The 14,176-nt window shown below is 41.1% G+C and overlaps 2 protein-coding genes across 2 annotated transcripts; one reads left to right on the forward strand and one right to left on the reverse strand.

Annotated features, from left to right (window-relative positions):
- The first annotated feature begins 3,108 nt into the window (after window positions 1-3,108).
- On the forward strand, window positions 3,109-7,583 carry LOC135472748 (tubulin beta-4B chain-like). The gene is made up of 4 exons (XM_064752410.1): window positions 3,109-3,193; window positions 4,938-5,046; window positions 5,236-5,591; window positions 6,308-7,583. Exons 1-4 carry the CDS (start codon window positions 3,137-3,139, stop codon window positions 7,136-7,138), a joined length of 1,353 nt encoding a protein of 450 aa, XP_064608480.1. The 5' UTR covers window positions 3,109-3,136; the 3' UTR covers window positions 7,139-7,583.
- A 1,730-nt stretch (window positions 7,584-9,313) lies between these two features.
- LOC135472749 (tubulin beta chain-like) lies at window positions 9,314-12,213 on the reverse strand. Its single transcript, XM_064752411.1, has 4 exons — window positions 12,157-12,213; window positions 11,752-11,860; window positions 10,748-11,103; window positions 9,314-10,132 (listed from the first exon to the last, which is right to left on the reverse strand). Exons 1-4 carry the CDS (start codon window positions 12,211-12,213, stop codon window positions 9,314-9,316), a joined length of 1,341 nt encoding a protein of 446 aa, XP_064608481.1.
- Between the last annotated feature and the right edge of the window lie 1,963 nt (window positions 12,214-14,176).

Consider the following 14,176-nt stretch of genomic DNA (forward strand, 5'->3'; position numbering starts at 1 on the left):
ACGTCAAATTCAGTGATGTGGCGAATTAAAATGTCAATCGATTTTTTTTTTTTTGGGGGGGGGGGGGGGGATGAGCTTTATGATGATTACTTTACATCAGTGTACATTATATTTTTTATACTGTCAGGCATGTGTTAAATTCAAGTTTGGAGCGTTGCTAATAGGCCTACTCTTACCAGACTGCACCCCCCCCCCCCACCTCCTCCCCAACCAACCCAAAGGCCCAGGTTTTTTTACTCAACCCGGCTTTCTATAGGCCAGTCATAAGAAGAGCAGATTGTTCAAGAATCCGACGTCGAGCCTAATGCACTTTTGACCAATAGACATGGTGTGGCTGTTGTGAATACAGATTAATAAATGAACTCGTCCAGATAACGGAGTTTATGCCAGCCGCGCCATGGGTCAATTCGCACAGTCAATTAACGGAAAATGGCCAACACCAGATTCGCTTGTATACTTGACCTCTGGTATCCAATGGTTAGCATTGTTTGTTGATATTCCCGTGTGCCGTTGCTATGTCACCCAACCATGGTGGAACAGTGCATACATCATATGCCATTAGATGTGTAGCTGACGTAGTTGCCTCTTTACAGAGTTCGCTACCTTGTAATATACATGTATATACATATACCTACCCCAATCACTGTCCTTGGAGCCATACACCAACCGGTTATTTTATTTGTATGCACTTTTGACCAAAGTGTGTTTCCTTTTAAACAAAAAAAAAAACACACATTTTCTAAAATCAGACTTTGCCGTTATACTTTTGTGTTTAATTATTCTGAACCAAGTGATCTTTTATTTTAATGTATAATGTTTGCTTACAAATGCTTAGGACTGGGGTCCGTTCTACAAGGTGTGCGTAATTTTGTGACAGGCGCAAATGTCATGGCAACGTCTCTTCGATATGCATGTCTTACCATGGCAGTAACGCTTTTGTACATCTGCGCATGCTTTGTAAAACAGCCCCCAAGCGGTGTACGTTTTTTTAGGTTATACTTGAAACTGCTGTTAATGCTTCACCAATCTGATACAGTCGGATGCATTGCCCATGACTGCTTTGCAAGACAGATGGCCTGAATATTTGTACAACTAATATGGCGCAGCCGTAAACATACATTGATTTCTCAGTGCACATACTGTTTGCCTAACGACGTATGGATGTTCTCTCTATAAATATAGATCTCGTGGTTTGAAATAAAATATTTTTATAAAATCCCAACCATAGTGGCAAAGGGAGGAGAGGGCGCCGTAATTAGGGAACACCGAATTGATGTAGATTATTAAAGCATTCAGAATACTGGATGACACATCGCTACTCCAAGTTACAGTACATGCAAAAACTGATATCCGAGATGCATGCTTACATGGTCGCTTGGTAATTTTTTGTCCTGTCCAATAATATTTCTCTTCACGACCGCTGGACGGCTGAGAGGATAAAGCCTGGTCACGAGGGAACCGTGCATTATCCTCAGGTTTTATCACGAGGAAACATGTCCGGGCCGAAGCAATGCACACCTGATAATCTACTTGACAAACATTGTGACGTCTATTTCTTCACCCATTAGTAATATGATTTCTTTATTAAAACTGTAGAATTCAAGGTATAATGTAATGGAATGACATTTTCTTGTACACAGCGTAACTCCCTCTCGGTATTTTAATTGAACCTTTCTAATCCACTACTCCGCAGTCCAGTGCTACAGTCCTATGAATTATGCGTAGTATATTTTAAGGGTACTTTTCTGTTGTTTTTCAGACGTATCTTTGTAATCTAAATTCGAATGAACCAGCTCGTTGGTTAAAAGCTAGTTTCGAATCATTTCAGCGGCGCGTGCGCACAGTTCAGGGGAGATAATTTGTGAGAAAGAAATATATCTCTTTCTTTTACAGATTCAAGGTGAAGAAACCACGCCAGGCCTTCTCGTCATGTTGAATGAGTTAGTTCATGATTAAACTGAAAAGAATGAGTTAACTTCGGCGGAATATTTCAGCAGTTGTTGTCAAAATATTTTACATTTTTACCTCAAATCATGTTTTTTTTTCTGTCGAATCATAATGGACTTAGCAAATTTTGTCACTTTTTTTACATACTTTTCCACCTTAAAAGGGATGTTTTTACCATGTCTGAATTAAGTTATCTTTTACCATCTGATTCCTTTTCTATAAAATATAGGTCTAGCTATATTGCCAGGATAGATAGCTACCTAAACAGAAGTCTATTTAGATATGTTTTATAATGATTTAACCATGAATGATAATGTGACTCATTAAAACTCTGACTATAGGAAATGTTAATTATGCGTATTTCCTTCACCAAATATTAGCAAGGTCTGTTATGTTCATGTATGGCCTGTCATATATTTATTTATTTATTTATTTGTTTGACTGGTGTTTTACGTCGTACTCAAGAATAGAAAAGACTACAACATGTCATTCGGCAAATAGATCTGGTATACAACAGCATTATTTTCGGGGCGCACTCTCTGGATCTTTGTACTTGAAATATGACGGAGCAGGATGGGCAGAGTGGTTAAAGGATTTGTCCTCATCAGCTTGGCCACATGACTCGGTACGGGCTCAAATCCAGCCTCGGGTAGGGAATTTTGAAATCATTCTCACCCTTACCCAACAGACCCTCACCCACACACACACACACAATAATTTCAAATGATCCTTTCTTCGTTGGTTCTATTTCAATGCGACTAGATTAAATCGGTCGATTATAATGCATTTTTAACACCCCATCAACTATAAAAAGAGACAATAGATGTTTACTACCAGGTTGTTTAATTTTGAATCAAGTGCATTTCGAAGTAATCTTTATTGTGGCGCTGTTGTAGTTACGGCGAACTGACCGTTTGAGTAAAACCACTGAGGTGTAACGGGCCACGTCATGGGTGAAATAACACAAATAATTAAGAATACGTACGTCTGCCCTGAGGACATTTAGCTTCCCACGGTTAAAATAGCTTATTGTCAATTTAACCGAGCGTTGCTATATCGACAGCCTATCCCGTACAGTACATACACAAACACATATATATATACTGGCTGATCATAAGGTTATAGCTCTACACACAAGTCTGTTAGGCCTGTACATCGGACCACACGCTCAATCCAACCACGTATCACGATGAGAGAAATCGTCCACCTTCAAGCTGGCCAGTGCGGAAACCAGATAGGTGCCAAGGTGAGCAAACTGACAAAACCCAGAATTAATCCTAATCTGTTTTAAATAATTGATTCGTCAGTGGATATAATCAATAAAGTAGCATATATATTTCACAATCAAGCAACGTCGGAAAGAGGCAGAGTAGCTCCAGATAACAATGGCGATGTTCGGATTGTGAACTGCTGAATTTAAATTTGGGCGCGTGCATTCAGCCTCTGTAGATTGATGATAATATGTGTTCCAGTTTTAAGGCTGTTGAATTTGAATTTGTCTCGCCCATCCTCAAGCTGTATGGATGGTCCGCACGACTTGTAGCACTGAAATATTGAATTTTGAATCTGAGCGGATCTGTACTCTCCTCATCAGAGAGGTTTATCGTGGGGAGACTAGGGCGCTTAGAACCAGATTAGAGCAAGCAGCCATCTTGAATGATGACTGGGCCTACCAGTGAAAAGCTGTCTTCAGATTGGTTACGTTTGTTATAAAACTTGCTGAGTGTCTAAACTGTACATGCGTGAACATTTCTAACAAATATATCAGGACAAATGTCGAAATTACCATGTCAACTACGGAGCCATAAAAGTGACATGGTGAAAGCAAAATTTTTGAAAGAGAAAAAAAGCTTATGAAGACAATGAGAAGAAAAATGACACAGTGATAAGAAATTTGGGGGGAAGAGAAAAGGTCGTTTGCCATCGTACAGCCAACATGACAGCCACAGACCCGCATCTCTCACTGATAACTACATGTTTTGACCAAAATTAGCATGAGACAAATAACATGTACTTTAAATCAAGGACAGGTCGCAGGTCATTTCCATTTCATGTACATGTACAACTTCAGGTCACATACATGTCTTAGGACGGCTGTGATAAGTTTTAAACGATTAGGCACAAGCCATTTTTTTACCATGTCACTTTTACGGGTCCGATGTCATGGAATGACAGATAACAGATAAACCGTGTTTTCAAAAATCAGGGAAAAAATGATGTATTAAGTGATTGGCTTACAGATGGCATTGTAAAAGAAGAGCTTATTTTTCCTTTTCTGTATGCCTGCATGAGAATTTACCTTACCGGTAGTTATTTAGATATCATTTCGATCATGTCACGACAAAGTCTGTAGAAATACGGGACGTCTCGGTACTGTTTCATTTGGGCGCTATGCTGAAGACACTATCTATGTTGCCCAAAAAGTCACATTACATAGGCGATGGAACCGAGGCGGCTGGCGAATCCCTTTCAGATCAGATTGGGGAGTGCGTGGACATTTTTTTTTTTTTTTGCTTTCCTTTCTTTTGATTTTATACGCGGCTCTTAGCGTTGTTTCAGTCACACTACAACGGTGTCTCCTTGTGTTTGCCTCGCTGAAAAGCTAAGTCAAAAGCTAAGTATAAAAAGCTAAGTCAAAAACACTATCCATGACGTCCTACCCAGTCACAGCTCGCTGTATAAATGATTTATCTTTACACTTAATGACTCCCCATCGTCACATGACTGAAACATTGTTAAATACGACGTAAATCCCCAACCATACATACATACTTATGTTTTTTTATATCAGTATATATATATATATATATATATATATATATATATATATATATATATATATATATATATATATATATATATATATGTGTGTGTGTGTGTGTGTGTGTGTGTGTGTGTGTGTGTGTGTGTGTGTGTGTTTCTGTTCACAGAATAACTATGTATTTGCATACAGCCGAAATTATATTCTTTTCATATATTTCATATTTCAGTTCTGGGAGGTAATCTCTGACGAGCACGGCATCGACCCAACAGGAACCTACCATGGCGACTCCGATCTCCAGCTAGAGAGAATCAACGTCTACTACAATGAGGCAACTGGTATGGAAACACTGCGACGTTATTGTCTGTCGTAATTCCACAGGATAATGAGGCCACTGATACGCCAACATGCCTAAAGAAACAATAAACGCTATATGAAAATCTCCTCTGAAATGCTCGTACTTATGGAAACTTCATGTTAAGTCTGCCCTCCTGATCAATAAATGTATATGTCTTTTTACATTTCAGGAGGTAAGTATGTGCCCCGTGCTGTCCTCGTCGATCTGGAGCCCGGTACCATGGATTCCGTACGATCCGGTCCATTCGGTCAGATCTTCAGACCCGATAACTTTGTTTTCGGTCAGAGCGGAGCCGGTAACAACTGGGCCAAGGGCCACTACACGGAAGGTGCCGAGCTGGTTGACTCTGTTCTCGATGTGGTCCGCAAAGAGTCGGAGAGTTGTGACTGTCTCCAGGGCTTTCAGTTGACCCACTCTCTGGGTGGGGGTACCGGATCTGGAATGGGTACCCTTCTTATCAGCAAGATCCGAGAGGAGTACCCCGACAGGATAATGAACACCTTCTCAGTCGTCCCTTCACCAAAGGTCAGTCAGTACAATAATCTGGAATGATTAAATGGTTAGATCTCTATAATGTTGTTAGTGTCCATATGTATCCCATTAAGAACAATGGATATTAACAAATTAAATGAAAGCTATGCCAGAGTGTACGCAAATAGTGCGTCACCATTTCTGGTGGCCTGGTGCATATATTGTGTGCATGGTAATAGAAAAAGAAGAAGAACAAAAAAACTTTAAGAATCAGTAAGATTTTCTTTTCTTTTCCTCGCCTGCCGAAATCTTGAAACTTTTTATTTCCTTGAAATGAACGAACAATGACAATCGTAAAAAAAGGTGTTCGAAGGTGCTTCAACGTTGTAGACCCCTGATTATAATATCTATCCTTGGCGCATCAGTCATAATATTGGCTTACATTAGTAAAGAGCCGATAAGTCCCATCCACAAAAGAATATCGCGCCATTATAAGTATCTAAAGAAAAAAAAGCACTGGGTTATTCAAACCACATTTTACTACACAGGACGCTAAGGTGTAACATACGACCTGATAAGCATTTTTCAGTGGAGAATAGAAAAAATGCACTATAATACAATAATTAGGTTTGCTGAGAGAAAGTGATTTAATTTGTAAAAACGGGAGGGGCAAACATACAAATTAATATACACATACAAAAACATGTTCCGGTACATATATATTTTATACAGAAATTTATTTTACAAAACAATCCCGGTTTTATTTATAGGTATCGGACACAGTTGTTGAACCCTACAACGCCACCCTGTCTGTCCATCAGCTGGTCGAGAACACAGACGAATCCTTCTGTATCGACAACGAAGCTCTCTACGACATTTGCTTCCGAACACTGAAGCTGACCACCCCAACATACGGGGATTTGAACCATCTGGTCTCCGCCACAATGTCTGGTGTGACCACCTGTCTGCGATTCCCCGGTCAACTCAACGCTGACCTCCGCAAACTGGCTGTCAACATGGTACCCTTCCCTCGTCTCCATTTCTTCATGCCCGGATTTGCCCCTCTCACCTCCAGGGGTAGTCAACAGTACAGAGCTCTGACGGTCCCAGAACTCACCCAGCAGATGTTTGACGCCAAAAACATGATGGCCGCCTGCGATCCACGTCACGGCCGTTACCTGACCGTGGCTGCCATGTTCCGTGGTCGTATGTCCATGAAGGAAGTCGACGAACAGATGCTGAATGTACAGAACAAGAACAGCAGCTACTTTGTCGAATGGATCCCCAACAACGTCAAGACAGCTGTCTGCGACATTCCTCCACGCGGTCTCAAGATGTCAGCCACATTTATCGGCAACAGCACAGCCATCCAAGAGCTGTTCAAGCGAATCTCCGAGCAGTTCACGGCCATGTTTCGTCGTAAGGCTTTCCTCCATTGGTACACCGGTGAGGGTATGGACGAGATGGAGTTTACTGAGGCCGAGTCCAACATGAACGACTTGGTGTCCGAGTACCAGCAGTACCAAGACGCCACGGCCGAGGAGGAGGGAGAGTTTGAGGAGGAAGAGGGTGGTGACGGTGAAGGAGAAGGAGAATATTAATCTCACGTCAACATTAGAGAGCGACAGAGACTATGCATGGGCAATAATATAACATGGCTCTTTTTTCACCTCATCACTAGGAAGTCACAGAGACCGTGCATTGGGAATAATGTGACAATCTCATGGCTCTTATTTAACTTCACCACTAGAAAGTGGCAGAAGCTGTCCGGCTTTCTGGACACTGGGAATAAACTTAATGTCAATCTCCCTCAAACCTCTAATCTTAATGCATGAATACTAGAGAGTGAGCTTTCTGGACATTTTTGCAATAAATGGAAAAATCCTCTTCTCTGGGATGTTGTTGACAGTTGCAATAAACCAATTTCACCTGACAAATATATATATGTAGAAAACCTCTCCTATATGTAGTGGAACTCCCTTTCGTGGCATTTATTATAAAATAATGGTTCCTTATCCCTAATGTTTTTTCAGGCTCCAAGATCAGGAAGGTATCTTAGACTTCATCAAAATTTTAATCAATAACTTTGGTGTGTTCCTTTCCGTTATTTTAGCTAAAATTTGTTGCACAGTAACTTGTCCAGCATTTACATTGTGAAGGAAAATTTGACCTTGTTACATCAGAAATAACAAATTTAAATTAATCTGAAATTTTGACTTCAGTCTAAGATCATTTACAAAGTGACAAAGGCTCTCTTCGTGGACATTTGGAATAAAATAATAATTTCATAGCTCTAATCTTTTCTTCGATGTCGTTTCTGTGCTACGCGTACGTTCTCCAGTTTCTGTACCCAAATACCTCCCACTTACTCGATAGCGCTTCTCTGTTTTTTACCATATATCTAGATCAGTCGAAAACTTTTGACGCTGAAATGTCAACAGATATAACTTACGTCCCTAGATCAGCTTTACACGCTTGCTTTACTTGGTTGATTTAGATAACTGCTTAACATAACAGCAGCATATAAGAAACAGATCTGAATGATTCCAAATTTTATTATATTTATGTCTCTATGATACCGGCCTTTCAAAAAATAATTATATGCGTGGCGTCCGTTGGCACCGACTTCTTAAAAACGATATGGTGTAAACACTTGAGGGACTTATCTCAACTTAACAAGGGCAGTGGGTGCATAGCGAGTCAGACGAGGGATCTTTTGCAAGACTTTATTGATTTTGAGCAAAATTCTGCAGTTATTATACATTTCACAAATCAGATGACAATACTTGTCATAACTGAATAATGTATCTAGTGCGCGTATGCGCGTCATTTTTTTTTTTTTAAATCCAGCTTCTACATACATCCCTAACTGTTTTATTCAAAGTTTCTTGTAAAATAGTTGAACACCAATATGGCCTATGTCTGTACACTGCACCTGTTAAAGATCGTTAATAAGTTGCCTATAAAGATTGCTGGTTTACGCCATGGACTCTGGCTTCCTCCACCCACAACACCGATCGCCTTCGATCGTACTAGTGAAAAAGTTTAGAGTATGACGATCTACACTGGGATCAACACCTTCGATGATTGCATGAGCGGTTTTTAGTCAAACGGTGAAGTACCTGGCAAAGTTGAGTGGTTTGCTTGGGGCACTCTGGCTTCCCCCATCCATAAACCTGGCCACCGTCATATAAGTGAAAAGTCTCAGTTGGGGACGGCGTTAATTGCTCATTAATCAAATCGATGAAGGAGTCACTGGAGGAACACAAAACCTTTAGAAATTTGATCGGTGTTTCACGCCATTTTTAAAAATTTCTCACTTGTACAACTGCGATCTAGTTTACTGGTGCCTGGAAAAAGCTCGGCGAAGCCGGTGAAGCCTGTAATCGGTTAGGATGTCGTTATACAGCTTGTAGACGGAGACGTCGCAAAAAGCAATGTAATTTAGTCAGATTTTATTTCTTGTGCATTGGTTGTTTGAATTGACCATTAAAATTAACTGATAAAGGAATTCCATAATATTACTTCATTAATTCGAATATTAATATCAGTTCAAATAGAAAAAATCATTCAACATGTATTAAATAGAACTGTAATTTTGGATGTATACACTTTCATATATTACACCAGCCGAAAACTTGTCAGTGTCGCAGGCACAAAGTATTTTTATTGTCCATCAACAAAATGGTTTAACTCAAAAAAAGTTCCTGGGCTAAACGTTTTCTTAAAAATCATGTCCATTAGTCGTTTGTTGATTTCCCACTGGTCAATTTTGTTTAAGCGTCCTCTTCGGCTTCACCTTCCTCGTCAAACTCTCCCTCTTCCTCGGCCGTGGCGTCTTGGTATTGCTGGTACTCGGACACCAAGTCATTCATGTTGGACTCGGCCTCAGTAAACTCCATCTCGTCCATACCCTCACCTGTGTACCAGTGGAGGAAAGCCTTACGACGGAACATGGCCGTGAACTGCTCGGAGATTCGCTTGAACAGCTCTTGGATGGCTGTACTGTTGCCGATAAATGTGGCCGACATCTTGAGACCGCGTGGAGGAATGTCACAGACAGCTGTCTTGACGTTGTTGGGAATCCATTCGACAAAGTAGCTGCTGTTCTTGTTCTGTACATTCAACATCTGTTCATCGACTTCCTTCATGGACATACGACCACGGAACATGGCGGCCACGGTCAGGTAACGGCCGTGACGGGGATCGCAGGCGGCCATCATGTTCTTGGCATCAAACATCTGCTGGGTGAGTTCCGGCACGGTCAGGGCTCTGTACTGTTGACTACCCCTGGAGGTGAGAGGGGCAAATCCGGGCATGAAGAAGTGGAGACGGGGGAAGGGTACCATGTTGACAGCCAGTTTACGGAGGTCAGCGTTGAGCTGACCGGGGAATCGCAAACAGGTTGTCACACCGGACATTGTGGCCGAGACCAGATGGTTCAAGTCCCCGTATGTTGGGGTGGTCAGCTTCAGTGTTCGGAAACAGATGTCGTAGAGAGCCTCGTTGTCGATGCAGAAGGATTCGTCGGTGTTCTCGACCAGCTGATGGACAGACAAGGTGGCGTTGTAGGGCTCTACAACGGTGTCGGATACCTGAGACAAGGATAGATGACGTTCAGTTAACACAGATTAAAAGTCTAAACAGCATATACAATATAAGTGATGAACATACTTTACAAATTGCAAGCACAGGTCCTTTCCGTGTAAAACAATCAATATTTACATTCTTAGACAAAACTTCTAAGTAAAATCGGTGTGCTGACATTGTTTATTCTAGATGTAGATAATTTATTTGATTATTGCTTAACCTCATACTTATGGGATTCTCCTCTACGAAGGCGGTCAGTTTTGTGAGTGTAGGGTATAGACAAAGATAGTCTTATTCATTTATAATGCATTAGATCAATATCATCAGTATTCACACTTGTTTAATGATGCTTTTACCGGTACACCTAAAAATTCATTTGAAAATTAAGTGAAAAGCCTCTTTTGGTCATTATGTTTTAACACAAACCATGAGAATGAGCAAATCTTCTATGATTATGCTTGACCTAAAGCTTTGTTTTAAACTTAGATTATATTTTTCAAGATATGTCCTAGCACAGTTTAACAATTTCATTATTCAGTATGATTACTCTGGCCAAATGATTTTAATGTTACTTTAGCAGCAATGACGAAACTTTATTTCATTTTTGACGATATACTAACCTTTGGTGAAGGGACGACTGAGAAGGTGTTCATCACCCTATCGGGATATTCCTCTCGGATCTTGCTGATAAGAAGGGTACCCATTCCAGATCCGGTACCCCCACCCAGAGAGTGGGTCAGTTGGAAGCCCTGCAGACAGTCACAGCTCTCCGACTCTTTGCGGACCACATCGAGAACAGAGTCAACTAGCTCGGCCCCTTCCGTGTAGTGGCCCTTGGCCCAGTTGTTACCAGCTCCGCTCTGTCCGAAAACAAAGTTATCCGGTCTGAAGATCTGACCGAATGGACCGGATCGGACAGAGTCCATGGTACCGGGCTCCAGATCGACGAGGACAGCACGCGGTACATATTTTCCACCTAATGATCGGGGAATAAAAGGCACCAGTGGTGATAAATTCCACGTTTATGTCCAAAATCTTTTAATAAACTATAACGTAGGGATATAACTTTCTCTTAAAGTTCTGATTACAGATAGCTCGTTATCGACATACAAAATTCAAATTTATAGTACCAACTGGGCAGTTACGCTGTTTTTCGTTCCTAAAATTTAACATATGGATGATGCGGGATGGGATATCTGGATTTCTCAGCTTTCGTAATCACTTAGCTGGATATCGGTCGGTGATCAGTTAGTTGCCAATCCTGATTTACCAGTATTATAGAGAACAACTGGATCCAAGGACACACTGTATATACAGTTACTATGGTATGCTAAAGCCGGAAAATATTTATTTCTTTATTTGATTGGTGTTTTACGCCGTACTCAAGAATATTTCACTTATAGGACGGCGGCCAGCATTATGGTGGGAGGAAACCGGAAAGAGCCCAGGGGAAACCCACAACTATCTGCACGTTCCTGTCGGACCTTCCCACGTGCGGCAGCAGAAGCCGGAAAATACATATTCGGTTCAATGGGCGGAAACTGTCAATCTAAATAAAGTACTCGAAGTTTATCCTGTGGAATTACGGGAGACAATAACGTCGCAGTACAAAGTGTTTCCATACCTGTTGCCTCATTGTAGTAGACGTTGATTCTCTCTAGCTGGAGATCGGAGTCGCCATGGTAGGTTCCTGTCGGGTCGATGCCATGCTCGTCAGAGATAACCTCCCAGAACTAAAGTATAAAGAAATCATTCACATATAGTGACTCAGTGGAGTATAGAGATATTAAAATTTTCCTAAAACAAATAAATAATACAAACGTCAAAAAAATGGGAATTCTTTGAGCATACGAGTTAGTCAATCAGACATATGGTCTAACTGATAATATCGAAACCAAATTGAATGTAAACAATTTCATTTTGATGTTTCCTTTTTGTGGACTACTAATCATAAAGTGTTGAGCATTGTCGACCCAGCCATTTGTATGAGACACGGAACGTGTTAGCGACAGGTATTTCCTATCCTCACCTTAGCACCGATCTGGTTTCCGCACTGGCCGGCCTGAAGGTGGACGATTTCTCTCATGGTGTAAGCTAGTCGAATGAGCCGCCTAGTCGAGGGTGAGAATGGAGGAAATTGTGCTAATGATTTTTAGTGCATTCTCCATTGTATTTATGGTCGGTGACGGTTGAATTACTCATAGTAACATGCAGTACGCCTACGCTGCAATATATAGTCCGTGAAAACAATGTATGCAAACGTAGTTGTTAATCCCTGTATACCGCAGCCTGCTGGCGGAAGAATATCACTATAGTGAAGGACTGAGGAAGCGTGTTTGTGCCTGTGCCTGTTGGATTAAGAAGCAGCTTTGCTAGTTGTTGTGATTGTGCAGTACGACTATATTATCATAGTAGCGAATAAGGCTCAGTTGCAATTGACTTGTGACCGTGAACCGCTATAGGGATGACCCAGTTGAAAATGGACAACTTTATTGCGCAAATGGAAGTCAAGTTGCTGTGTGATCTCAAAGATTCTGGGTTTAAGGGATCTACATGAGGCTGTGTTTCACAAATTCATATAATTTGTACTTTTCACTTTCTAGAGGTCAAATTGTAATACGATAACCTGTTTTACAAAATCATTGAAATGAAATATTTTTTTAATGCCTCCAAGTTCAGAAAGCGTCATGTAAACCATGCAAATGTTTGTAGCGGGCGCTTTTGATTTCATTATTTATGTAGACATTTGTATCTCAAAGGGTAAATAAGAAAAACCGTTTTTCAATTTGCACATGTGACAGCTGGCATCAAGCATAAGTTGTGGATAAAAAAAACAGTTGACATTTATACGGTAGTCATGTTTTTGTATGTTTGTGTAGGACAATCGCCGATTTGGACTCACAGCGAATTGGTGACCATAGACTCCACCACGGAGTCCCCACCCGCCACGCCGCTCTCCCCACCCTTACACAAGGCTGTAAATAAGAGGATTTGCTTAGCACCTGACGGAGATTAACGACTTGCCGCAGAAGGTTTATTTTCCACCATTAAACCTGACCCCGTTCGTATGAACGTTCAAAATTCCATAACACATCATTAAACACCAACCCAAATAGATACATATGTTTTGCACAATCGTAGTTTCGAGAGCATGTTTTTCAGTACCGTCTCTTTAGATGAATTAAGTGATATGGAGAGGAAAAATAGCGCCTTATTTTTCACAGGAAATTCCGTCCAAGATGAATAAGGAAATATGTGTAACAAAGTTTATCTTCTGTGGCGTTAAAATATATTCCCCTCGACCACTTGTCTTCCAACAATATGGCGTAAATATTTGAAGGACTCTCGTAGAAAAGTTCGTCGCTAACTTGCCAAGGGTCAGTGGCTTCTGACGGGTACTTAACAGGGTTCGTGGGGCCGTTTGAACAGTTTAACGTTCGTTGAAGACCATTTATCTTCCATTTGTCTTTTATCAGTAAATCTGTACGTCGTATGCCCTTTACGAAGCTCGTCGGTACACAGTACAAATAAAACTGACTGATAAGATATATATCATAGGAAACTTTTGGAGGGGCCTCCGTGGCTCAGTTTGTTAGTGCGTTAGCGCAGCGTAAAGACCCAGGAGCCTCTCACCAATGCGGTCGCTGTGAGTTCAAGTCTAGCTCATGTTGTCTTCCTCTCCGGCCGTAAGTGAGAATGTCTGCCAACAACCTGCGGAAGGTCGTGGGTTTCCCCACCATGATGCTTACCGCCGCCATATAAGTGAAATATTCTTGAGTACGGCGTAAAACACCAATCAAATAAATAAATAAATAAACTTCTGGAGAATGGATGGCGCCAAACAAGACTTAATCGTCAGCTGATTCATTCCCACCTTCGGATCAGTAAATATCGAAATTCCGTCGCTTTCACCGTGTACAAACAAGTCTGCGGTGCACACTTGAGAGAAATAGTCTCATTGGTCACAGCAGCTCTTTTGCATTGGTCGAAACATATGCTAGATCCCTGATGCCAGATAATAAAAAACTTACAACATAGAGAGTAGAACC

Source organism: Liolophura sinensis, chromosome 8 (assembly GCF_032854445.1).
Source record: "Liolophura sinensis isolate JHLJ2023 chromosome 8, CUHK_Ljap_v2, whole genome shotgun sequence".
NCBI classification, from domain to species: Eukaryota; Metazoa; Mollusca; class Polyplacophora; order Chitonida; family Chitonidae; genus Liolophura; species Liolophura sinensis.